The 27,012-nt window shown below is 37.5% G+C and overlaps 1 protein-coding gene across 1 annotated transcript; it reads left to right on the forward strand.

The window, feature by feature from the left end:
* Window positions 1-5,727: 5,727 nt before the first annotated feature.
* Window positions 5,728-27,012, forward strand: LOC107549609 (sodium- and chloride-dependent GABA transporter 2-like). The gene is made up of 11 exons (XM_016230758.1): window positions 5,728-5,852; window positions 15,527-15,727; window positions 19,071-19,205; window positions 20,206-20,346; window positions 20,486-20,573; window positions 20,821-20,953; window positions 21,841-21,975; window positions 24,350-24,452; window positions 24,668-24,720; window positions 25,209-25,379; window positions 26,221-27,012. Exons 1-11 carry the CDS (start codon window positions 5,846-5,848, stop codon window positions 26,383-26,385), a joined length of 1,332 nt encoding a protein of 443 aa, XP_016086244.1. The 5' UTR covers window positions 5,728-5,845; the 3' UTR covers window positions 26,386-27,012.

The following is a 27,012-nucleotide window of genomic DNA, read 5'->3' on the forward strand; positions in this document are numbered from 1 at the left end:
TAGTTACTGATACTCGCCTGCCATTGGCTCCTCTGCGTTCGCGGGGAGGGGCTTACCGATAGGTCAATTGTCTGTACAAGGTATTTGCTTCAAATAATGGTATTACCATGTTACCATGACCAAATACTAATTAAAATGTTTTATTGGTCATTTCCTATCAGTGTTGGGGGTAGTAACACATTACAAGTAGCACAAATTACGTACTCAGATTACTTTTTTTCCGAGTAACTACACTGAACAAAATTATAAACGCAACACTTTTGTTTTTGCCCCCATTTTTCATGAGCTGAACTCAAAGAGTTAAAGACTTTTTCTATGTACACAAAAGGTCTATTTCTCTCAAATATTGTTCACAAATCTGTCTAAATCTGTGTTAGTGAGCACTTCTCCTTTGCCGAGATAATCCATCCACCTCACAGGTGTGGCATATCAAGATACTGATTAGACAGCATGATTATTGCACAGGTGTGCCTTACGCTGGCCACAATACAAGGCCATTCTTGACAGCTCTCATGTTGCCATGTTGAGAGAAATCGGGAGTAAGTGCAGAGGCATTGTGTGCGCTGTGTGAACATGATGTTACTGTAGTTCTAGAATAAATATGAACATGTATTTATTCATCTCACCTGCACAAAAACAGATTCAGAGTTCCTCAAAATGAATAAAAACAGTCAAATGCAAACTCAGAATTTTATAAAAACCTGCAATAGGCCTAATTAAATATGTTAAATAAGACAAATATAATTTATGTATTTAATTCCATTTTATTGAACAGTGTCTTTGCTGCTGACCTTCGATGATCCAGTTCAACCATACTAAGCAAAAATGACACATTTGTGTTTAGTTTTTGTTATTGCTGAATGGTGTTGAACTTTCTTCTCCTGCGTCATATTCTTCATGCAATTTGTTTGCGCTGCGCCCTCTACTGTACAGACGTGAATTTACATTTCCTTCAGCCTGAGGCGTATTCATTTCACTTTTGTTGTGAAAGGGCTTTTACATTTGTAAAAGAAGAACTTTTTTATATTAGAAACAGACAAGCAAGCCCTGCCTAGATTTAAAAAGTAACTCAAAACTAAACGCATTACTATCTAAGTAACGTAATTAGTTACTTTTTTAGGGTGCAACGCAATATTGTAATGCATTAGCTACTTTTAAAAGTAACTTTCCCCAACACTGTTTCCTATGGTAGGACAAATGTTCTGATTTTTTTTATATTAACTTTTTTTATGACTTGGACATAATTATTTATTAATTATTTTAACAAATTGTGTTTAATATTCAAATAAAATTCATATATTTTGATATTAAAATATTTGATAAATATATATACTCTCAAAACACACCTGTATGCTGATACTGAAAATACTCTATCGCAGCAGTTTTATGAATGTATTTATTTATTTTGATTTTGGAAATATAACCTGGATGTTTTATTTTTTTTTTCTCAGTGGTGTTGACCCGCACATGCTCGTTTCAGATTCAACAAATTTGCAGTTTGAAATTAGAAGCATCCTAATGATGGATTTTTTTTTTCACTTCTCCAGATGTTAACTGATGGATTGGAGTGGTGTGGATTATTGTGGTGTTTTTATCAGCTGTTTGGACTCTCATTCTGACGGCACCCATTCACTGCAGAGGATCTATTGCTGAGCAAGTGATGTAATGCTACATTTCTCCAAATCTGATGCAGAAACAAACTCATCCACATCTTGGATAGCCTGAGGCTGAGCACATTTTCAGCATACTGTATGTTCATTTTCGGGTGAATTATTCCTTTAATACATCTTCAAGTAGGTAGAAGTGACACAGTGAGTTTCCCATGAATTAGAAACACTCCCATCTCAGGCCGTTCTAGCGCTTTCTTTCTGTCCTGTTTTTCTTCTGCCAGAATCTTTTATGCAATCGGTCTCCTACTGTGTCTTTAGGAGCACAGCACAGCCGTTAACTGAGCACTGCATGCTCCAACTCATAATTAACAGCGTTCCTGTCACGGTTAAGACGAGGTGATGCTAAACGAGAGAGACGGAGCAGCTTCCTCCGTACGGACAGACCAGTGACCTGTGGAAGTGATGTGGAGAGATTTGGGGGAAAGGGGCAAGAAAAACATCTCTGAGTTCCTCTTTATTGATGCTAAACGTTTCAAAATCACAATGTGGAACAATAAGTTTGGACAAGATCTTGCCGTTTTCCCTTTTTCCCCATTTCTGAGAAAGGAATGTGCGTAATTAGATGCTCAGAGGGCAGTGAACACCCTCTAATGGTCTGTAAACATCCTTCATAACGTGCTCCAGAAGATGCCAGAGAGCCGTACAGCATATTTCAACACAATAACTTTGCCTGGAGACCTAAATTATACGAATAAGCTACCGTATGTACTCAGGCTGAGTTGCAGGGGGTTTCTGGGCAACTGTCTGACCCCTTAACTGGGCAAATCTGGAAAAAAAAAAGTGTGAAAACTGAGAAAAATGAGAATACAAAAATACTTACTAATAAAACATCCAGGTTAAATCTCAATCAAAAATCAAAGAAAAATTTAGATTTTATATTTGTTGCTTTGTAGCCTTATTTCTTTTATGCAAAATATATATACATTTTGTGGAAAAATCTAGTTATTTAAAATAAAACTAAGTTTTTTATTCTCTTTCTTACAATAGAATTTTAACTGTATACTGTAATCAATTGTATTATTATTGTTTCCACACTGCAGTAATGAAAATTAGATGGTTTTTGCATTATTACTTTTAGTATATTATTATTAGTGCAAAATGACTAGAACCATTAAATGAGTTAAATATTAGGAAAAATACTCAAAATATTTATATTAAAAAATCAAAACTGATTATCAGTCTTTCTCTCTACAGATTTTACCATGAATAAATTTTAATAGTCCTAACAATAATCCAAATTTAATTTATTAAATGTTATCACTTTTTTATTACACCGGTGTGTATCTGGAGCTGAAGAACTCCGTGTGCCTTCACTGACCGATCACCTAGCACAGTTTAGTGATGAAATGCTGCAAAGCTCTTATAAAAGGATCGTGCGCAGCTGTCTGCTTCTCTGACAGCAAGAAGATGAGCAAATGCTGAAGTCTCAGAGGTTTCTCATGAGAATAAGACTCCAGTAATCTCATGCGAGTTTCTCAACAACCTCAACATGCTCCACGGTCATTTTTTAGCCCTATTCTCTTGCCCAAATGTGCTCATTTGGGTCTATTTGTATCTCTCCTGAAGACTTTAAGAAGAAACATCTGAGATGAAATTGATACCTTAATGAAATATAATTGAGAACTGCATTAAATCCCAGTTATAAACGAGCGACAGTCTGAGGAGTAAAACTGTGCTCTGGGAGAGCGGTGTGTGCGGTTTATTCTCCTAAATGAGCATCACTGAGCTGCTGGGAAGAAAAACACTCTTCCCGGAGCATCAGTATGCAGAGAACGCCTGAAGACACAAAGAATGAGCAGGAGAAAGGAATGAATGAGCAACCATTTGAATTCACAGACAAACTGAGTTAAGGGGAAAAAAACATCCAAATTAAAATCAATAATAAAGCGATTTTTACTTTTTCTTAAGAAAACGTGCTGATTCAGTGCTCCAATGGTGTTTCTAATGCATTCAGAATGTTTTTAGTGTTCTCTGTGGTTGCTAGGCTGTTCTGGGTGGTTGCTAGGATATTCTGGGTGATTGCCAGGGTGTTGCTATGTGGTTACTGATGTATTCAGAATGTTTTCAGTATTTTTTTTTTGTGGTTGCTATGGTGTTCTGCGTGGTTACTGCGATTTAGGTCTCATGAGTGACTTTTAATGCACTATGTGGCTGCAAGAGTGTTCTATGTGGTTGCTAGGTCATTACAGGGTGGTTGCTAGGCTATAGGGTATACAAATCATTGCAAAGCAACTTTACAGAAAATTAAAATTTCTTCTTCTATGGCATCGCTTGAAGAACCTTTTGAAGCACCTTTATTTTTAAGAGTGTACCAGGGTGATTATGTTGTTGCTAGGTTGTTCTAAGTTGTTAGAACGTTGCTAAGTGGTTGCCAGGGTGTTGCTATGCGGTTACTAATGCATTCAGAATGTTTTTAGTGTTCTCTGTGGTTTCTAGGCTGTTCTGGGTGGTTGCTAGGATATTCTGGGTGATTGGCAGGGTGTTGCTATGCAGTTACTGATGTATTCAGAATGTTTAGTGTTCTTTGTGGTTGCTAGGGTATTTTGGGTGACTGCCAGAGTGTTGTTATGCGGTTACTAATGCATTCAGAATGTTGTTCGTGTTCTTCGTGGTTGCTAGGGTATTTTGGGTGATTGCCAGGGTGTTGCTATGTGGTTTCTAATGCATTCAGAATGTTTTTAGTGTTCTCTGTGGTTGCTAGGTTATTCTGGGTGGTTGTCAGGACAATGTTATGTGATCACTAATGCATTCAGAATGGTTTTAGTGTTCTCTGTGGTTGCTAGGCTGTTCTGGGTGGTTGCTAGGATATTCTGGGTGATTGCCAGGGTGTTGCTATGTGGTTACTGATGTATTCAGAATGTTTTCAGTATTTTTTTTTTGTGGTTGCTATGGTGTTTTGCGTGGTTACTGCGATTTAGGTCTCATGAGTGACTTTTAATGCACTATGTGGCTGCAAGAGTGTTCTATGTGGTTGCTAGGTCATTACAGGGTGGTTGCTAGGCTATAGGGTATACAAATCATTGCAAAGCAACTTTACAGAAAATTAAAATTTGTACATTACATTTAGTAGTAGCTTATCAGTGCTATCCAGTTGCCATGGTGTTCTGCAATGTAGTTGCTAAAGTCTTAAGGGTGCTTTTTAATTAATTGTTATGTGGCAGCAAGATTGTTCTAGGTGGTTGCTAGGGCGTTGCTGGGTGGTTGCTAGGGTGGTCTTATAGGGTTCTGCTAAGAAACTTGTTAAGGTATTATTTATCGTGCTTTTGAAGTGTTGCTATGCAGTTGCTATGGTGTTTTGGGTGGTTACCAATGTGTTGCTATGCAGTTGCTAAGGTGATTTTTAATGCACATCTATGTGGCTGTGAGATTGTTCTATGTGGTTGCTAGGGTGATAGGGTAAAGTATTTTTTACTTTAAGAGTATTTTTTGAGTGTTGCTATGCAGTTGTTGGTTTCTAAGGTATTGTGGGTGGTTGCCAGGGCATTGCTATGCAATTACTAATGTTTTCAGAATGTTTTTAGTGTTCTAGGTGGTTGCTAGGATTTTCCAGAGTTTCACTAAGAAACTTGTTTAAGGTATTACTAAGAGTGTTGCTATGGCGTTTTGGATGGTTGCCAGGGTGTTGCTATGTGGTGGATAAGGTGTTCTGAATGTTTGTTCACTGTTTGTTTTTGTCTTAGCAAAATACAACAAAAAATACTGATATCTGTCTGTAAAAATAAAACTGAGTGCACTTTTCAAATACAATTTAAAAAAATTATTCCAATAGAAATGTGACTCCTTTTGACCAGTATCCCATGATCCTCTCTGGAGATTCATTCTGAGCCCCGTTTATTAAGCTCCTGAGAGGCTGGTGTGATCAGGGTGGTCTTTTGAGACGGAGCCAGAATGTTTCCTTTCTCTGGTGCCCTTCAGTTGAGAGAAAAAAAAACGCTTCACAGGCTGAACGAGTGCTGGGTGACGGTGTTATGCAATCCGCCGGTGCCCCGCTGAAGCCTCACGCTCTCAGTGTTTTGTGAATGGGAGCAAGAGGGAGGTGCAGGGGGGAGGAGTTGGACTTGGACCATCCAGGGCTGACTGACGGATTCCACGAAACCAGAAAACCCCCACATTAAAGAGCAAAACCTGAGAATATACAGGAAACTTGACACTGCCGGCTGCCCTGCAACGTCCTAATGAAAGGTGAGTTTTCTCCTGCTATTTTATGCTCCTTCATGCATATTCAATGTAATGCATTCTTGTGTGTGCATGACTTTTTTTTAGGTAAATGCACCTCTATAAATACATGTTTGCGTAGCTTTATCACTTTGATTCTAAAGAAAACCAGTTTGTACTGTCACAAATATTATTTTCACCTTCAAGACAATTTGACTTCTTTCCCTTTCTAAATAATTTAATGACAGTGTGGATCTGACTGCAGCATTGCCATAATACTCTGACAGTTTTCTACATTTTAGAGTAAAAGTAAACTCTACCAAAGACTCCAAACTAACACAAATGATAGCATAGGAAAGAAGTAATGAGCAAAACACGTGACACAAATAAAAACTCTTTTATATTTGAGCTTCATGTTTGTCCAGATTCCAGCTTTGCTCATTCAACTCGTGCATTTAAATACTATTGAAGGACGAATATGTATGATGAGATTTGTCTACAATTATAATTAAAACCATTTGATCATAATGTTTTACGATCATGAGAAACAACTTTTGAAGACGACTAAAAAGAATAACCAGTTGCCTGCAAAGCAACTTCATTAGTTCTAAATGTGCAATTAATTATTTTTGCTTTGTATAAAAAATGTGGTCAGAATGAATGCAACCTCCACTCATGATGAATTGCAGTGCTTCATGCACATGTCACATGTGTGATATAGAGTGTGTAGATGTTTTCAGCTATGCGGTTCATTCCTCTGGGATTTTTCCACTAGCATGTTCAGATTCCCAAACACCATTGCAACGCCTTATTCTGCTTGTATGATTGAACAAGAAGCCACAAAGTCACAAAATAAACTCATTCATTTCAATTTGTCAATTGTTAATCAAAATCCTGACAGCTGCACCCATTAAATAAATCTTTGCGAATCAGTTCAATAGTTACGAATCCAAATAATGAGCTGCCAAGCTGTAGGTCCTAAGTGACAGACGAGTGTGACATATGCACGCTCCTGTGGAGTTTGGCCCCACATTGACTGTGCTGTAATATGTGGTTTTGGATTATTTGAGGATCTTTCTGCCTGGACGTTCCAGCTTTATGTCAGCAAGTTGAGAGGTTTACTGAGCAGGCAGAGATTCTGGCAAACAGCAACTTTTGGCAAGATGCCATTTTTATTTGTCCTGCAAGTATCTACCTGCATTGAGAGCTTTTCTATTTCTGTCATTTCTCATCCTTCAAATCGTAATTTGCTGTCACAGATGGCCCATGTTAGTGCTCTTTGAAAGCGAGTTTGCTCTTTCATATCTAATGAGAATTTGAGAAATGTTTGCGTTCATATTAAGACACTTTTGATTGCAGGCTTATCTTGTCAAATTTGAGCACAGTTTGAGACATTTTGGAGATCTCCTTGAAACTCTAGAGATGATATTAGGAGAAACATCTCATAAGACGTAGGAGACTTCAGCTGGTCAGTTTGCTTCTACTTGGTGTCTGAAAGAAACAGTATTTTCTCATGGTATATTTGTTTGAGACATTTTGAGACATTATTTTGGTATCTTTGAGAAAGCTGAGCACAGTTTGAGATATTTTAGATCTTTTTGAAGCTAGAGATGATATGTGTGAGATTAGGAGGGATTTTCCCTCAGGAGAAACATAATAATAAGCATAATAAGGAGATCTATGTGCAAATTCTTTTGGTATTTTTGAGAAATCTGAGAATTGTTTGAGACATTTTTGAGATCTCTTTTGAAACTCAGGAAATGATATGTGAGATTAACAGGGTTTCCTTTCTCGTGAGAAAAACATCTGAAAAACAGGAGATCTAAGGAGGTCAGTTTGCATCTCATTGGTGTCTAGGAGAAACCGCAGAGATATTGGAGACCGTTGTGGAATTCTTCTCTCCTTTGGAATCTCTGAGAAATCTGAGAACTGTTTGAGATATTTTTAGATCTCTTTTGTAACTCTAGAGATGACATATAATGTTATCAGGTTGCTCTTGTAGGAGAAACATCTGAGAGGCAGGAGAATTCAGCAGGTCCGCTTGCATTCTGTTGTCTAGAAGAAACAGCTGAGATATTAAAGAGATCTTTGGGGAATTCTTAGAATCTCTGTGAAATTTGAGAACTTTTTGAGATATTTTAGAGCTCTTTTGTGACTCTAAAGATGATATATGTGACATTAGCAGGGTTTCCCCCCCTTTTTTCCCCGCAGGAGAATTCGGCATGTCCGTTTGCAGTCCACTGTCAAGGAGAAACAGTTGAGATATTAAAGAGATATTTGTGCAGTTCCTCTTTTCTTTTTGTATCTTTGAGAAATCTAAGGCAGTTTACGATCTCCTTTTGAAGCTCAGGATGTGATTTATATGAAGTTAGCAGAGTTTCTTTTCTCATGAGACACATCTGAGAAGCAGGAGACTTCAGCAGGTCAGTTTGCATCTCATTGGTGTCTAGGAGAAACAGCTGAGACATTAAAGAGATCCATATGCAATTACTCTCTTCTCCTCATTTGTGAGACATAATTTGGTATCTCTGATCAATCTGAGCAGAGTTTGAGACATTTTTTAGATCTATTTTGAAACTCAGGAAATTGTAAATGTGAGATCAGGAGGGTTTTTGTCCTCAGGAGAAACATCTAAGCAGGAAATCTCAGCAGGTCAGTTTGCGTCTCATTGGTGTCTAGGAGAAACAGCTGAGACATTAAAAAGATCTATGTGCACTTGCTCTTTTCTTTTTTTGTATCTCTGATAAATCTGAGCGGAGTTTGAGACATTTTGAGACCTATTTTGAAACACAGGAAATGATATATGTGAGATTAGCAGGGGTTTTTTTTCCTCAAAAGAAACATCTGAGAAGTTGGAGACTTAAGCAGGTCAGTTTGCATCTGACTGGTGTCTAGGAGAAACAGTTGTGATAATAACGAGATCTATATGTAGTTCCTCTTTTCTTTTGGTATCTTTGAGAAATCTGGGGAAGACATTTTGAGATCTCCTTCGAAACTCCAGACATGATATGTGAGATTTTCTCAGGAGAAACTTCTGAGAAGCAGGGGACTTTAGCTACTCCATTTGCTCTCCATTTAAGCTCATATGTTTTATTAAAGGGGTCATATGATGTTGCTAAAAAGAACATTATTTTGTGTATCTGGTGTAATGAAATGTGTTTATGCAGTTTAAGGTTCAAAAAACACATTATTTTTCACATACTGTACATTATTGTTTCTCCTCTATGCCCCGCCTTCTGAAACATGTCGATTTTTACAAAGCTCATCGGTCTGAAAAGCGAGGTGTGCTGTGATTGGCCAGCTATCCAGTGCGTTGTGATTGGCCGAATACCTCAAGCGTGTGTTCGGAAATGTTACGCCCCTCACATACTGTGATGCCCTGTCCGAGCGATGAGGCAATACCAATAAAACCCATTATAAATTAGGCATTTGTTGCATCCAGTGGGGACATAATTACGGATTATAATGACTTATACTGTCTTTTGACGCATTGCATCACGCCGCGTAAACATAAAACCCTGTCTGTATTTGTGATTGAAGAAATGACAAACAACAAGTGCTACTCTACACTGCTCAAAACTCGCGTTTGAATCATCAGTGGCAAATCCTTTAAATATGAAAACGTACTTACAGTCTGTGAGTCAGAACATTGTAGGCTACTCTGCAGGTTCAGGAAACAGTCCTCATCCTCCGCAAAATGCGCTGCACACATCTGAATATTTGGGTTGAACTGTTCTGGAACAGTGTTGTAATTACAACTTAACCACTGATTTCTAGTCGTGTACTCTTTTGAAAGACCAAACAAAGTATTTTCGCTTTCGCAGCGAAACACACAGTGTCTTCACAACATGGCTATGGTGGCAGCAACAATAAAGTTACACCTTCTTTCTTTGCGTGAACATTTGGGCGGCTTTATGCAAATCTTCCCACATCGTGATGCAGACATGTGGGGGCGTGTTAGAACGAGCCGTTTTAGGTAGGTGTGGCTGACTCTTAACTTTTATAAAGAATATCTCTTTGGTTTTGAGACTTTAGTCTTTGCAACTTCAGGGATCTTATCTATTCACGAACAGCTTGTAACACTCCAAAGAGAAAGGAAAACTTGAAATCGCATCATATGACCCCTTTAAGGAGGTACTATCTTTTTTTCTAGTGAGAACAGTCTGAGAAGCAGAAGACTCAAGTAGAAAATATCTTTGGTGACATGGATAAATAATTGAGATACTAAAGAGATGCACAGTTTTTTCCCCTAGCATAATTACCTGACTTTTAAATGAGTTTGGTATCATAGGCAAATCGTAGCACAGATTGAGATGCTTTTGAGATCCATTCTGAAAGACTTGAGATCACACAAAGAGCACATTCTGAGAAGCAGAAACTCCATTTGCTCTCCATCTAATATTACTGTTGTCTGGGAGAAACGACTGAGATGATAATAATGAGATCTCTTTTGTGATTTTTCATTCCTGCGGGCAAACAGCACACAGAAGCTCAGCTCTATAGGACTTACCTATGATCTCATTTCTGGCCTTGTGAAAACTGCAGTAAACTGTGATCAAACCGCCTCGCTCTGAGGTCATCTTCCAAACCAATGGCCTTCAAACCCAGAAGTCTGTTCTACCTCATGGTGCCAGCTCTTCATTCCTTCAGGTGTCTTGTTAATACAAGAGTCTATTTTTACCAGCCTGGTAATGCTTTTCACTGACAACTGTGACAGTAGAGGCGCTGTGCTGTTTCTGCACAAGAGAAAGAGCACATTCTCAAGGCCTCTGGCTCTGCGGGACATCCACTATGCTTGTTGTTTGAAACCTCAAGTATGTGGAACAGACGTCTGTCCCTCGAGGGACGGCGACAGGGAGACCTCTTAACCCTGGACCCCTGGAGCCTTGAAGCAGGTTTTGACCCAACACCAGAGTTGTTTATGGTACAAAATTCAGTGAAAATGTGAAAAAAATCAAACACTGAAATTAGGGCTGTGGAAAAAAAATCAATGCATCGCGAATCGAGAAATGATTCTGCATCCATTCTGAGATTTTCCAAATGCTTCGTGATTCTCTCTCAAATTTTTCGCTGCAGATGGGACTACATGCTTTAGAAACAGCCGTACTCTTGCTTCCAGTTCCTTACACACACTTCAACCTAAAATAATCATTCATAAAGTTCGAAATGTTTAAAGTGAATTACAAGGGTGTTCACAGTGAGCTGTGTTTACATTAATCGTGTGGCATTCTGAGCCGAGGTGTAATTGCATGACTTAGCCGGACACACAAGCTCTTTTCTTCATGAGCATTTGAGTGTGAAGTTAAAAACTAGATTACAGTGCCATCTGCTGGTAAAAACTAAGCTCAGAATCAATCCATGAATCGCGGATGCATCAATTTATCATCACAGCCCTGACTGAAATGTATTTACAACAAAAATAATAATAAGTCCCTTGTTTTCTTAAAAACAATTAAGGTTATAGGAAGTCATTGGCCGGGTTTCCATCCAAAGTTGCGAATTTAACTTGTGTGCAAAATTGCAATGTCGCATAAAACATTTGCAAATAAGCACAGTTTCCATCCAACAAATCAAAGAGAACAAAATCGTCACTTCCTGATAAACTGGATATTATGTGCCACCGCTGCTATCCGCCATCTTGTCCGAAAGCTCCTAGAAAATCTACGGAGCCCCACACATGACATGCAAAAAATAAATAGTTAATTGTGCGCACTATTTACTAATTCATTCTCTCGATTTAGAAATCATGTGCACGATTTAGCAAATCAAGGGAATGAATTAGTAAATCGTGCGCACAATTCATAAATCGAGGGAACGAATTAGTTTAGCCTACCATTTTTTTTCCTGCATGCCATGTGCGGGGCTCCGTAGAAATCCATGTTAAAACAGGGTAAAAAAGATTGACTGAATTGAAACTTTTCAATATAACTAAATATAAAAATGTGCGCAGGGTTAAGCTGTGCTGTTGTTGGCTGCCACAGTAACGGCAATAAGCTAAGGAATTTCTTTAAAGTACTTGTTTTGTGTACCAGAAAATCTGTCATGTCCGACGCTGTATGCTTGGCTTGCAGCACTTAAGTAAAAATACTGAGTGTTAAATAATAAAATAATATGTTCAAACGTGTGCGCTTATCATTCTGTGGACAAAATTCTGTGAAATTCGCCCCAATCGGGAGCTTTATATGCATATGTGCGCTCATCTGTTTTCAATGCAGCTAACCTCGCGTCGCTTCATGTCATCTTCCCACGCATTAAACTATGACAGATCCCTGCAAAAAGACGGTCATTGCAACACTGTAAAGTGATGAAACTAGACGCCATGTGCTTTTTAAAACCATTTTCATAGGTTTCACGTTATACTGTCGGCTCTGAAAATATGTAAATGTAGCTAGAAACACCAGAGACCGGAAATGTAAAGCACCGTACCAGTCGGGCGATACGTCCGTGTTCAGAAAAAGGTGGTTAGATTGTGTTTTATTAAAGGGGTTACGATCTGTGCTGGTCGCTGAGGGAATACTACAACTTCGTGCTGTGGATCACCGGATCGGCTTTCACCGTGGACGAAGCAGTGTCCAGCCCAGGTTCGTCACATGTGGTTGCCGCAAGCCTGCCGAACGCTCCTTCGTCGAATCCGCCGGCCTCCGCTCACTCTAGGCATCACAGTATGGTGAGGGGCGTAACATTTCCATCACACACTTGAGGTATTCGGCCAATCACAACGCACTGGATAGCTGGCCAATCAGAGCACACCTCGCTTTTCAGACCGATGAGCTTTGTAAAAATCAACGCATTTCAGAAAGGCGGGGCATAGAGGAGAAACAATAATGTACAGTATGTGGAAAAAAATGTGTTTTTTTTACCTTAAACTGCATAAACACATTTCATTACACCAAATACACAAAATAATGTTCTTTTTAGCAGCATCATATGACCCCTTTAACGTCTACCCCAACCCTAAACAATAATGAAAAAAACAGTAATTGTTGTACAGTGTGACAAAAATTACGCTATATTGATGTGCGCATGCCCAGTAGCCGCAGCTGTAGTCCTTCTATCCTTAACCACAAATCAGACAGGACAGTAGATTAACTTCGGTGGACTTAAACTTGAAAAAATGGTGTTCCGCGGTTGAAATAAAATGCTTTCTGATGTTTATTCATGTTTATTTTGTGCTTTAAGTACATTTGAAAAGACGATCGGTTCACGTGTGTGCTGCTTGAACTGAGGCACTACAGCTATCTGTCACGACATATTAAAGAGCCACAAAACAGTATTTATTGTTTGAATTTCTTCAAAAATGACAAAATTTGAAAGATGAGAGTCCTGAGACCTTTTTTCATATCAGAAGTAACCTGCTCTGTCTTGTCTGTCGGCACGTTGTCCGTTTTCTCTTTACTCTGCGATGTATTTTTCACTGCGTGAGAACATGATTTGTAGTGTGAGAGCGGCATTGTTTGTCGGGGATAGCAACAGTAACAAAGGGTGGGTGGGTCTTTGCGAAAGGTCAATTATACAGAAATACTTTGACGATAGACTTTGCTCAGGCATTTAAGAATGGCCATAAAAACATTTCAGTTGCTGTAGATGCGGCAAATATGTTTCCATGTCCCATTATTCGCATTAACGCTTTTTCGCACAAGTCTAAAACCACCTCAAGCGAGCATAAAACTTTTTTTCTCTCTAAATTTGGCATTTCCATCACTCGTTTCTGATGCGATACTTCAAAATGCTCATTAAAAAAGGGCGTTGGAAACATAGCTAATGAGGCAATTAACTCTTTCCCTGCCATTGATTAAATTGTCTGGCTTTCCGTGTTTTCACTGTTTTATGGTAGGAGGTGCTATTACACTTTTTCTGAAAGAGTACAGAATCTCCGGATTGAAACATGGTGAAGAAGAAGCAGAAACAAGTGATCGCATATGTAAGCAGATGCATATGAAAAATAACTCGATCATTAAGCATTAAACGGCATGTAAATAAAAAATGCTGGCGGCGACTGGCAACTTTGAAAAAAAAAATGCTGGTGGAAAAAGGGTTAAACGTTGACAGAAACGTTTTTTTTTTTTTTTGGTGAACTATTCCTTTAATGTCTTGGACTTGGTCTTGATTGTGACGGGGCCAAAATTTCAGCAAAAATGTACAGTCCTGGATGCCTATTGTTTATAGTTTGTTGCTATGCAGTTGCTAGGGTGTTGCTATGTGGATGCTAAGGTGAGTGTTTTAACATGTTGCTATGCAGTTGTTAGGGTGTTGCTATGTGGTAGCTAACTTGTCTTGAGTGATTTTTAACATGCTGCTATGTAGTTTTTTGTACAGTAAGTGTTGCTACGCAGTTGGTATGTGGTTGCTAAGTTTTTAATATGATGCTATATAACATTTTGCTATGCAGTTGTAAAAGCATTTTAAGTGTTTTATTGCATATTGCTATGCAGTTGCTAGGACGTTGCTATGTGGTTGCTAAAATATTCTGAGTGTTAACATATTGCTGTATAGTTGCAAAAGCAGTCAGTGTGTTTTTAGAGAGTTGCAATGCAGTTGCTAGGGCATTGCTATGTAGTTGCTAAGGAGTCCTGAGTGTTTTTAACATGTTGCTAGGGCGTTGCTATGTGGTTGCTAAGGTAGCCTGAGTGTTAACATATTGCTATACTGTTGCAAAAGCAGACATGTGTTTTTTGAGTGTTGCTATGCAGTTGCTAGGGCATTGCAGTCTGGTTGCTAAGGAGTCCTGAGTGTCTTTAACATGTTGCTATGCAGTGGCAAAAGCATTCTAGAGTAAGTGTTTTGTCGCATGGTGCTATGCAGATGCTAGGGCATTGCTATGTTAGTTGTTAAGGATTGCTGAGTGTTTTTAACATGTTGCTATGCAGTTGTTGTTTTTTTCTTTTTTGCTAGAGCATTGCTATGTGGTTGCTGAGGAGTGCAGAGTGTTTTTAAACATGTTGCTATGCAGTTGCAAAAGCATTCTATGTGTTTTGATTGTGTTGCAATGCAGTAGCTAGAGCATTATAGTGTTCCAAGTGTTATTTAACATGGTGCTATGTGGTTGCAAAAGCAATTGTTTTTTGTTGTGTGTGTGTGTGTGTGTGTGTGTGTGTGTGTGTGTGTGTTGCTATGCCGTTGCTTTTTTTTTTTTGCATGTTTCTATATGGTTGTTAGGGTATTGTGATAAGAAGAAACTAAGATGTTCCATGTGTTTTTTTAAGTTTAGTGAAGCACATCAACCCTTTATATCCCTGTGAGTTTTTCACATGCTGTTTTTGCTGTCTGTTTTGTAATAAATCATAACAGATCAGTTGCTGTGTGGCTTCTGAATGCAACGGTTACAAACGTCATGACAAAACATGCAATAAAATGGCAGGAATTGAGTGGGTCCACTGCATTCACACAAACATACAGTCTTCTGCTGGCTTTTGTGCTCAGACTGGTTTACGAGCTGCATTTATGAAAGGATCTGGTCTGAATGGGTGTGTCCATGTTTCATATCTTCACGTTTTACGAGAAAAAAAAAGTTCTGTTTCAGTGTGAATGAAAACACTTTGTTTCTCTAGCTGTCTTTTGATTGGGAGACCTTAATTTAAAAGATTTCATTAAATTAATTACACAGTATATTGATTAATTAACCAAAATAACCACATAGGATTCAGTGAGTGCTACTATTGACCGAACAGCAGTCATCAAATTCATCATCATTCATCAAACAGGAGAGAAAGAGATCACGACCAAGATGGACCCTTCTAACGGGCTGAACCGGCCGCTGGAGATTGTCCCGCACACAGAGGTGAAAATGAAGGACAGAGGACAGTGGAGCAACAAGCTGGAGTTTGTCCTGTCGGTGGCCGGAGAGATCATTGGACTGGGAAACGTGTGGCGCTTCCCGTATCTCTGCTACAAGAACGGTGGAGGTGAGGAGATGCAGAAGTACCATGATACATACGTGGTACTGACCATTGTACATGTCCAAAACACGATATTACTATGATACCATGTTCAAAAAGCCATGTTATACCATGGTACATCTCCTAAAAAACATGGTATTACAATGGTAAATCACAGTTTAACTTACCATGAACATGTCCATAAACCTCCATTACAAAAATGCACCAAAAAGTACCATAGTGCTACCATGGTATTTTGGACATGTACCATGGTATTCTGGAAAATGAACTGGTACATGAACTGGTACCATGGTATATATTAAAGTAACATTGTAATATCATTTGATGCCATTACTGTCCCATGATACTTGGCCCAAGAAAACATGGTATAACTGTAACATGTGCATGTATTTTACCATGTTACATATCAGAAAACTAAGTATTATCATGGTACATTTCCAAATGCATGAGATTACCATGATGCATGTACAAAAATGTGGTATGACCATGGTGCATGTTCAAAAAATATAATATTACCATGGTACATGAACAAAAGCATGGCATTACCATGGTACATGTCCCAACAATACGGTATTGAACGGTATTGCATACCACAGTATCACCAGAATAAATGTCCAAAAAACATGCATATGTCCAAAAATCACAGTATTAGTATGGTACATGCTCAAAAATATGCAATTCCTTAGTTTATGTTAATACATGTATATATGTGTGTGTGTATGGTATTACCATGGTACATGTTTAAATAAAAAAAAAAGGTTTTATCATGGTGCATGTCCAAAAAATATACTATTACCATAGTACATGCACAACAGCATGGCTTTGCCATGGTACATGTCCCAAAAATATGGTATTACTAGATCCTTAAACCAGGCGCTATTTGCGCTGCTCTTGGTAGATTACGCTGGTCATTATAGAAATGATCTGGCTGTGTCGGTGTTCTTTAATGTGCACATTGTTAGTAAATAAAAATTGTTAGTATGTCCAAAAAACAAAGTATTGGTATGGTACAAGCCCAAAACTAGACAATTTCCTTAGTTTATGTTAAAAAAATGGCATTACCATGGTACGTCCAAAAAAAAAAGTGTAATCATGGAACATGTCCAAATGCATGGGATTACCATGGTACATATGCAAAATATGGTATTTACATGGTACATGTCTAAAAATAGGGCATTACATCTAGAAAAACCAAAAGTATTATCATGGTACATGTTCATAATATTACCATGATACGTGTACAAAAGCATGACATTATCATGGTACATATCCCGACAATATGGTATTACCAGAGTAAATGTCCAAAAAAATGGTATATGTCAAAAAAAAAAACAGTATTAATATGGTACATTCTCAAAAATATACAATTTCCTTAGTTTATGTTCAAAAAATAGTACATGCCCCCCCAAAAAAACTAAGTATGATCATGGTACATGTCCAAACAGGTTTAATCAGTTAAAGTGTTGTTAAAAGGTTGGTCTCAGCAGTGCTCATCTGGGGTAACGTGCCTCCGTCAGCACACTACACTACTGCAGGTAAACCAGCGAGCCAACATCAGTCCAGTGCTAGTGCAGCACAAAGAGCAGACTCATTAACACACGGCTAGTTAACATCCCTGCGGGGGAAAGAGCAGAGAGAGAATGCGGGACGTGTCTGGACACTTTCCCTCACGGAGGGCTGCGCTCGAGTTCATTTAGATCCAGAGCTGGCTGTGATCAGGATATTTAATGTAAAATAGTTTAGAGCAGGGGTTTCCAAACTATTAGATGCCACAGATGCCAAATATGATCATCCTCATGCGAGGGACCCCACATCCAAACATTTAAAAAGCAATTATATATTTTCATATATAAAGACCCAATTAACACTGTGAGAAGTTTATATTATAAATATGTGTAAAATGTAATTTGTAAAATATTTAAAGGGGTCCTATTATGCTTTTTCACTTTTTCAACTTTAGTTAGTCTGTAATGTAGCTGTTTGAGCATAAAAAAGATCTGCAAAGTTACCAAGCTCAAACTTCAAAAGGAGATGTTTTATTTAACAGAAATCACTTTTCAAAAACTACAACGAACGACTCGTTTGGACTGCAACGCATATTTTCCGGGATTTGTGATATCACAAATACTGACGAATGGGACGAGACCTGGTTGAGCTGCACTAGAGAAGGCAACGAGTGTTATCACTGTGTCAGAGACACGCTAGCTTTCCCAAGGCAGACAAACTTAGAGTGATTGTGCTTACAATCATCCGCAATATTTACACTGAAGCTCGCAGGCGGCTATGGTAAGAGGTATGACATTTCTAGACCAGGCGCCGAGTGCTGAACTGTTCTGTCTTTGGCTGCACAGACGAGCACAGAACACTATTTAGATCTAAAAGCATGCGATTTATTTCCCAGCTATTTACCTTCAACTGACTGTTTTTGTAACTCGTGTGTTTTTCTCGTGTGTGCATGAGAACTTAGTTTAGAACTCATGCTGTGACAGCCGCTTTCTGTGCGTGTGCTTCGGATGTGTGCGCTCAGAAAACGTACATCAGAAGTTTAAACTCATATGGTTTAAGCCGCATGATTTCAGCATGATAAACATGATAATCAGTACCATAACAGAAGTTTTTAGCAGGTCCGAGCTGCAATGGTGCTCTATTCTGGAAAAGGGGGCGGGGAGCAGCAGCTCATTTGCATTTAAAGAGACAGGCCCGAAAAACGTCCACTCAAAATAGGCATTTTCAAAATGATATAGTAAATGATCTGTGGAGTATTTTGAGCTGAAACTTCACAGACACAGTTTGGGGACACCAGAGACTTATATTACATATTGTAAAAAGGGGCATAATATGTCTCCTTTAATGTAATCAAATGTATTTATTTATATAGTTATTATTTTCATCTTATTAAATTTTTTTAAACATTGTTTTTCTCTAAACATTTCCACATAGCCCCCTAGCACTCCCTTGCGGCCCCCAGTTTGTAAACCCTTGGTTTAGAGGATCCAACTGGGCAGTGAAAGTTGAGGATTTGATAAGCATCGCCACAGAAACCCGAATGTGTATAGCGTTTGCCAGGTGTTTGTGAAACTGACCCATTGATCCAGCAATTGGCCTTATGAAAGCGTTACCAGTTCAGAAGGTGAAAGGTCACAGCTGTTATTTGATCAACCCGTAGCGTGTGTCCATACAGAGACGTTTGGGCCTTTGGAAACATTTCTTACGTTTGCTGAAGTCTGCAGCTTCTCAGATGTTGAAACAGACCTCAGTAATCTCACACATTTCTCCCCTAGAGTTTCAAACTGTGCTCAGATTGTCCTTCAGGAGAAACTGTATGATTTACGTCTTTATCCTCCTCCAGGTGCATTTTTCATCCCCTACCTGATCTTCCTCTTCACCTGCGGTATTCCCGTGTTTTTCCTGGAGATTTCTCTGGGTCAGTACACCAGCGAGGGAGGAATCACATGCTGGAGGAAGATCAGCCCGCTGTTTGAAGGTGAAGCAACAAGATGTTGGTTCCGTATGTAGCATGAGCAACTGCAAACCATTTCAGTATGACATGAGCAGTTTGTTTGTTATATAAATGCACAGGAACCATCTGTAGAGTAGAGAGGGTATAAAAATGATTTGTTCTTTAAAACAATAAAGGCATAAATCACTCTTTTTTTACTGCAAGATACACCGATTTTTCGAAGCTGTAAATAAAACAAAGATTGGTACATTTTAAATACAATTTCAGTTTTTCTATTTCGTAGAAAATTTCGTGTTTAATTCAGTGTTGCTATTATTATTTGTGAAATAATAACAGAAATAGTGATTTTTGACCTGTTCGGGTCTTTTCAATAAAAATCGTACAACAATATTGTTTTGACATAATGTTCAATTAATATATATTTAATTTATTTATAAAATAATCTGAATACCCCAAAATGTTATATTTGGCGAAATCAGTGTTATTTTAATATTGTTTATGTAGTATTTATGAATATTTTGAAATTGCTTTCATTTTTAAATTTTCAATTTTCAATCAAATTTTTGTTATGTGCTTTTGTCATTTTTATTAGGGGGACACTTTTTAATATTTCTATATAGCTTTAATTTATTTGTATTCATTTGTATTTATTTTTTGGTACTTGTGATACTTAAACTTATTGATTTTGGTTAGTTGCCAAGGCAACATGTCTAATTTTTAAGATTAGTTAAACATTTTTAGTTAAAACGTTACAATTTTTGTTCTAACATTTGTTATGGTATTTTAGTTTTACCGAATTTCCATTTTAAATATATATATATTTTTTAGTTTACAAGAACAACAGACTTCTGTTCTATTTATAAATGAATGAATGAATGGATAAATAAATAAAATTGTGGTAATCATGAAGTGACGTCATTTGGACCTTTTCTACAGCCTGATGGGAAGTGAAATATAGGATGGCATTTCATTTTCTCAGTTTTGACACAAGCTGTGTTGTTATTGGGTCTGTCTTTAACTGCAGGTATCGGTTACGCCACTCAGGTCATCGTGGCTCTGCTCAACTTCTACTATATAATAGTTTTGGCCTGGGGAATATTTTACCTGTCCTTCTCCTTCTCCTGGAACCTGCCGTGGGCCTCCTGCAACAACACCTGGAACACAGGTGAGGTTAACGTCAATTCAGTCCACAAACCTGTAGCTTTATGTGGTTAGTTTAAACATCTCTTCTGCATTATCATTGGTGCATCAGGCTCAATAGTTTTGACTGTATATATAATCCAGAGATTCCTGTTGTTTTTCAGATGCCTGCGTGGAATTCCAAAGACAAAATGAATCCATTGACCAAAGTTACCTTGAAAACGCAACATCGCCCGTAATTGAGTTTTGGGAGTAAGTTTCGCTATATCTTCCTGTCAGTTTTCTGCATTTTTTTTGCTCGAAATAAACCTACAAGCTTCTTTAACTTTTAGTTCAAGATAAATCAAGCATAAACCTCAATTGAAAAGCAACATATCCGACCTCTCGAAGATAAAACCCTACGTTTATGCCACATTATTTCCTTAAAGGTCTCCAACTAACCATGTGCACGTGGTTTGAAGAAGGCTGCAGCTGATGTGTCATTTCTGTCTCTCTGTAGACGCAGAGTTTTGCGGATCTCGTCTGGGATTGAGGAGATGGGAACGCTGCACTGGGATCTGGTCCTCTGTCTGTTGTTGGCCTGGGTTCTCTGCTATTTCTGCATCTGGAAAGGCGTCAAATCCACCGGCAAGGTACGTGAGTTAAGACCTGTTGATTTCGTTCTAGTTTTAGTTCATTTGAATTTTTCAGCAGATTCAAGTAACGCTTTCAAAAAGTGTTTCAAAAAAATGCACCAGGTAAATTTGCATTTAGTAGTGATCATGCAAATGCTATAATTAATATAAATGAAAACATATTTTAATTCATTAGAATTATTTTATAATATTATAATTTTCACATTTGTTACCCTGGACCACAAAGCAGTCATAAGGGTCATTTTTTTAAAATTGAGATTTATACAACATCTGAGAGCTGAATAGATAATCTTTCCATTGATGTGTGGTTTGTTAGGATCGGACAATATTTGGCCGAGATACAACTATTTGACAATCTGGAATCTGAGGGTGCAAAATAATCGAAATATTGTGAAAATCAGCTTTAAAGCTGTTCGAATGAAGTTCTTAGCAATGCATATTAATAATCAAAAATTAAGTTTTGATATATTTACAGTAGGAACATGATCTTTACTTAATATCCTAATGATTTTTAGCGATAATTCGATCATTTTTGACCCATGCAATGTATTGTTGGCTATTGCTACAAATATAACCGTGCTACTTATGACTGCTTTTGTGCTCCAGGGTCACATTTTTCAAATATGTTTAAATCATTTTTGTCTTTTTATATTTTATTATTAAATTTTTTTCCCCTATTTTTGAATAGATATTGTGTACATTTTTTGTGTTTGTCTTTACTCTTATTAAACAGAGTTGTTTAAAAAATAATTGTTTAAATTATTTTAAATGTGATTTTTTTTAATATATATATTGTGTTAAATTTTGTGTACATTTTATTTGCTGATAAATATCCAAACATATGTTATCCTTTAGCTTCACGCTGTTTTCCTGTCACTCAACAGGTGGTGTACGTCACTGCGACCTTCCCGTATGTGATGCTGTTGATTTTACTGATCAGAGGGGTCACGCTGCCGGGAGCGTCCCGTGGGATCCAGTTCTATCTTTATCCTGACTTGGGACGGTTAGCGGACCCGCAGGTATCATAATTAGCTTTTCATCTACTGCAGTTCTGACTTGAAAATTATTCTTGTCATGACTAGAAAGGGACATTCTGAACTAGCAAAAATAATTTAGTTTCAGTAATTCCTCTGGACACTAGCGAACTGTTTTCTCTTAAAAACGCCCTGTCTTGAGTCGAAAGGTCACGTGATTTGTCTACCCAGGTGCTTTAGTCGAGGCCCGGAGCAGGATGCCCAGCAGGGAAACATTGTTTTCTGTACTTCTTTGATAGTGTCCATCTGTGCGTTTGACCTTTGATCCGACTTTCACATCTGTGTCACTAGAAGAGCCCACAAACCCACGTGATATCTGAGAACAGGCCACGGCACGGCCACCCAGATACATCCCAGCATTCCTTAACATCAGAACAGCTTAAAACCTCTTCTGGTAAATCTCTGTCTAGCGACAAAAGCATTTTTTGTTGTATTTGAGAGATAGCATTGGTTGTGTTCGCATGGTTTCATCTTAGGAGTATTAAAGTGAGGCCAGTTCAAAAATAATCGAATGGGTTTACATGAACAGCTAGTCAAAGTTTGGCATTTTTGGTTGGATTTGAGAGAGAACATTAGTTGTGTTGACGTTATTTCATCTTCGCAGTATAAAAATGAGGCCAATTCAATAAAATCTTTGGGTTTAGGCAAACAGTTAGACGAAGTTTGGTATTTTTGGTTAGATTTGAGAAAGGGCATTGGTTGTGTTGATGTTGTTTCACTTTAGAAGCATTAAAATGAAGCCAGTTCAACTAAATCTTATGGGTTTACATGAGAAGCTGGACCAAGTTTGGTATTTTTGGTTGATTTTGAGAGATGACATTGATTTTATTCACATTCTTTTATCTTAGAAGTATAAAAATGAGGCCAATTCAACAAAACCGTAAGGGTTTACATAAACAGGTAGGCAAAGTTTGGCATTTTTGGTTGGATCTGACAGATGGCATTGGTTGGGTTGATATTGATTTATCTTTTGAGTATAAAAATGAGGCCAATTCAATTAAATCTTAGGGTTTAGGCAAACAGTTAGACGAAATTTGGTATATTTATTTGGTATTTTTGGTTAGATTTGAGAAATGGCATTGGTTGTGTTGATGTTGTTTCACCTTAGAAGTATAAAAATTAGGCCAATTCGACAAAATCATATGGGTTTTGCAAACAGCCAGGCCAAGTTTGGCAATTAAGATTGGATTTAATAGAAATAATTGGCTATGTTGACTTTTTCATCTTAGAAGATTCAACAACATCTTATGGGTTTAAGCAGACAAGTATACACCTTTGGCATTTTTGGTTGTATTTCAGAGATAACATTGGCTGTGTTGACGTTTCATCTTAGAAGTATATAAATGAGGCCAATTCAACTAAATATAATGGGTTTACGTGAACAGCTAGACAAAGTTTGGCACTTTTGGTTATATTTAAGAAATGGCATTGGTTGTGTTGATGTTGTTTCATCCTTGAAGTTTCAAAATGAGGCCAATTCAACAAAATCTTAAGGGTTTACATGAACAGGTAAACAAATTTAGGCATTTTTGGTTGGATTTGAGCAATAGCGATTGCTGTTTTTTCATCTCTTGATCTTAGATGTAAAAACAAAGCCAAAATCATCAGATAACAAGGTAAACAGTTTGACAAGATTGGTCAAATGAGTGATCGAAGACAGTTTCTATAAAAAGCAACATAAATTGACATTCATAACCCATTTTAATTCTTTAAAGGTTGGATTTGTGAGATAATGGCTACTGTTTTGACATCTCTTGGTCTTAAATGTATACAAATGCCAAAATAAATGAAAATTTTGTTAGAAAAGCAAAGAGTTGGCCAAGGTTAACTGTTGATCTAAGACTTCCAAAACTTGAGTATCATAGGTCAAACTGTTAAGTGGTGTTCATAAGCCATTTTAATTCTGTAAAGTGTTGTAGGGTTTTCAACAATATTTCATGTTAACTTCAACCTCAAAGAAAGAAGCATAATAAGTCTCTTTTTTGGTCAATATGGACATTTTGGTTGAATGTGAGAGATATCCATTGCTGTGTTGAGGGACTGTCTGTGGCTCTGTCTGTCTGTCTGTCTCTCTGACTGTCTGTGTCTCTGTATGTCTGACCGTCTCTCTGACTGTCTGTCAATCTGTCTCACTGACTGTCTGTCTGTCTGTCTGACTGTCTGTGTCTCTGTCTGTCTGTCTCACTGTCTGTCTGTCTGTCTGACTGTCTGTCTGTGAGTCTCTCTGACTGTCTGTGGCTCTGTCTGTCTGTCTGTCTCTCTGACTGTCTGTGTCTCTGTATGTCTGTCTGTCTCTCTGACTGTCTGTCAATCTGTCTGTCTGTCTGTCTGACTGTCTCTCTGTCTGTCTGTCTGTCAGGGTGGAATGTATGTCTTCCAGCTGTTTGATTACTACGCAGCCAGTGGGATGTGTTTGCTATTCGTAGCTGTTTTTGAGACCGTCTGCATCGCTTGGATATACGGTGAGACTCCTGTTATATTGCCGTGCTGTTTAGAGCCTGTGCATTTGGTGCAGGAAGCAAGAAAATGCCAGTTTTAAAATATGATTTCAATTAAATTACATAAATGCTCAAATATTTAATTTGCAAGGCAGCTAATTAGGTTTTGAAACAGTACTAATCTGTTATCTGGCACATTTTGTTTGGTCATTTCCTTGCTTTTCTTTGTTGCTTCTCAGGTGCTAATCGGTTTTATGACAATATTGAGGACATGATTGGTTACTGGGGTGCTGTGTGTACATTAATGGGGAAAACAATTTTACTTAAATGATTTTAGCAAATGGCTGCAATATAACAAAGAGTGAAAAATTTAAGGGGGTCTGAATACTTTCCGTACCCACTGTATATATACAAATATATATAAAATTATAACAAATTAAGTTAAACTCAAGGGTGGTTAATCAGTCAAGTAATTTAATGCATTTTAAGGCTCTAAATGACTAAATTATAGACTTAAAGATTAAAATCAAATTTTCAAATCATTTTTAAATGCCACAGAACTTAGAGCAACTTTTGTGAGGTTAATTTAAAGATGCATTAAGTACCAAGTTCTTGGGCTTTATAGTGACATCTACTGGTGTGGATGCATCACGATGCAACAGCAGAAGACTTTGGTTGCTGATGCATTTGTAGAAACTCTCCCTTTCTAAAGATTTGAATTCACTTTAGTTTTACGATCAACCGCTCTAATCTGATTTCCTCTGCTGCTTGTCTTAACAGGGTACGTTTGCGTTCTCCCTGATCAAATACACTCCTCTGAAGTATAATAACGAGTATGTGTACCCGTGGTGGGGTTACGCTCTCGGCTGGCTGCTGGCGCTCTCCTCTATGATTTGCATCCCGCTGTGGGTTGTTTCTAAAGTGAGCATGGCCAAAGGTTCACTGAGAGAGGTGAGTCTGACGTAACAGAAGAAATAGCATGCTGAAATACGGCTCTTATCATTTCTGCAGTATTTAGCTTGTATAACATGTGCAGTATGCATATCCTTCTTGATTTACAATTTGATTACACTGGCAAAAGTTACACAAAATTATATAAAAAATACAAATATATATATATAAATATATGTAAATATTTTCATTATTTGTATGTGTATATAATAATATTTTAAATATGTATATTTAAATATTTATAACTAAAATATTATTATTATATTTTATTTTAAATATTATTATTATTTAATTAAAAATGTATATATATACTGTATGTATATATATAATTTCTATTATAGTAGTATATATATATATATATATATATATATATATATATATTAGTGCTGTCAAATGATTAATCACATCCAAAATAAAAGTTTTTGTTTACATAATGTGTGTGTACTGTGTATATTTATTATGTATATGTAAATACACACACATACAGTATATATTTTGAAAATATTTACATGTATTTACATGTATATATTTATAGTAATATAATTTATATTATATATAAATCTAGTTAATATATAAACATAACATTTTCTTAAATATATACTGTATATGCATAATAAATATTCACAGCACACACACATATATTATGTAAACAAAAACTTTTATTTTGGATGCAATTAATCGTTTGACAGCACTTATATATATATATGGTTATGGTTGTGTACTACTGTACATATTTTAACAAATGCATAAAGAAAAAAATGCATACTATGCAAAAATATGCAAACTATTATCATTGGCTAAGTACTATGTTATTCCAAACCTCTCCGCTTTTTCTCCTCAGCGTTTCCACGAGCTCATCACGCCCTCACCGGACCTCCCCAAAACCAGACGAGAGCAGGAGAAACTTCAGGCCATCTTTGCAGCCGACGGCGACACTCTTCGCCAGCGAGGCGGTCCGACCAAAGACGGGTACTTCCCTGTCAGCGAGAAGGAGTCGCACTGTTAGCCCAGCCGTCCCGTGATGGACCACTGTATGTTTCCCCGAGGGTGGTGCTTCTAAACCTTCCCATGATACCTCACACAGTACTGGCAGCCAAATAAGCATTACGACAGACACGCCAGGGTGACGCTCCAGCTCTCCTCGGTCTGAGAGGGGATTCTCTCTATTCTCATTGACCAGAGCACACAAAAACACAGTTTGTGTCAATATTATAGACAGCAGAATGTCACAATGTAATTTTAAACGTGATATTGGAGAGAAAGCTTAGGGTTAGCTAGCGTTACTTCTAATTTATGTCTTAACTAAGCCACAAAAGTGTCCCATGCACGGTCAAATTTAATTGGATACACATTATAGGCAAGACTCTAAGGCAAAAACATTTTTCATGCACTGGTCAATATTGAGATTTTGGGCTGTCTGGCTTTCTATAATATGTTTCTGATTAATGAAAAGAAAACATCTAAAATACACTTTGAAGTTTTTATTACACTTTATCTATTTGCATCTGAGGATTTAAATTACAATACATCTTTTTTTGAGGCCATTTTCTCGAAATGAGATTTTTCTCCACTTGCAGTAAGTAGTACGTACTTACACCAAACTTAAACGTTTTATTCATATTTATATTCTGAA

This window comes from Sinocyclocheilus grahami, unplaced genomic scaffold (genome assembly GCF_001515645.1).
Source record: "Sinocyclocheilus grahami isolate Dianchi unplaced genomic scaffold, SAMN03320097.WGS_v1.1 scaffold377.1, whole genome shotgun sequence".
NCBI classification, from domain to species: domain Eukaryota; kingdom Metazoa; phylum Chordata; class Actinopteri; order Cypriniformes; family Cyprinidae; genus Sinocyclocheilus; species Sinocyclocheilus grahami.

What these genes read in the sequence shown, in the direction of transcription:
- LOC107549609 (XM_016230758.1), top strand. An exon ending in CAACAACACCTGGAACACAG is followed by an intron (nt 20,347 to 20,485) that starts GTGAGGTTAACG and finishes GTTGTTTTTCAG; the next exon opens with ATGCCTGCGTGGAATTCCAA. An exon ending in CTGCATCGCTTGGATATACG is followed by an intron (nt 24,453 to 24,667) that starts GTGAGACTCCTG and finishes GTTGCTTCTCAG; the next exon opens with GTGCTAATCGGTTTTATGAC.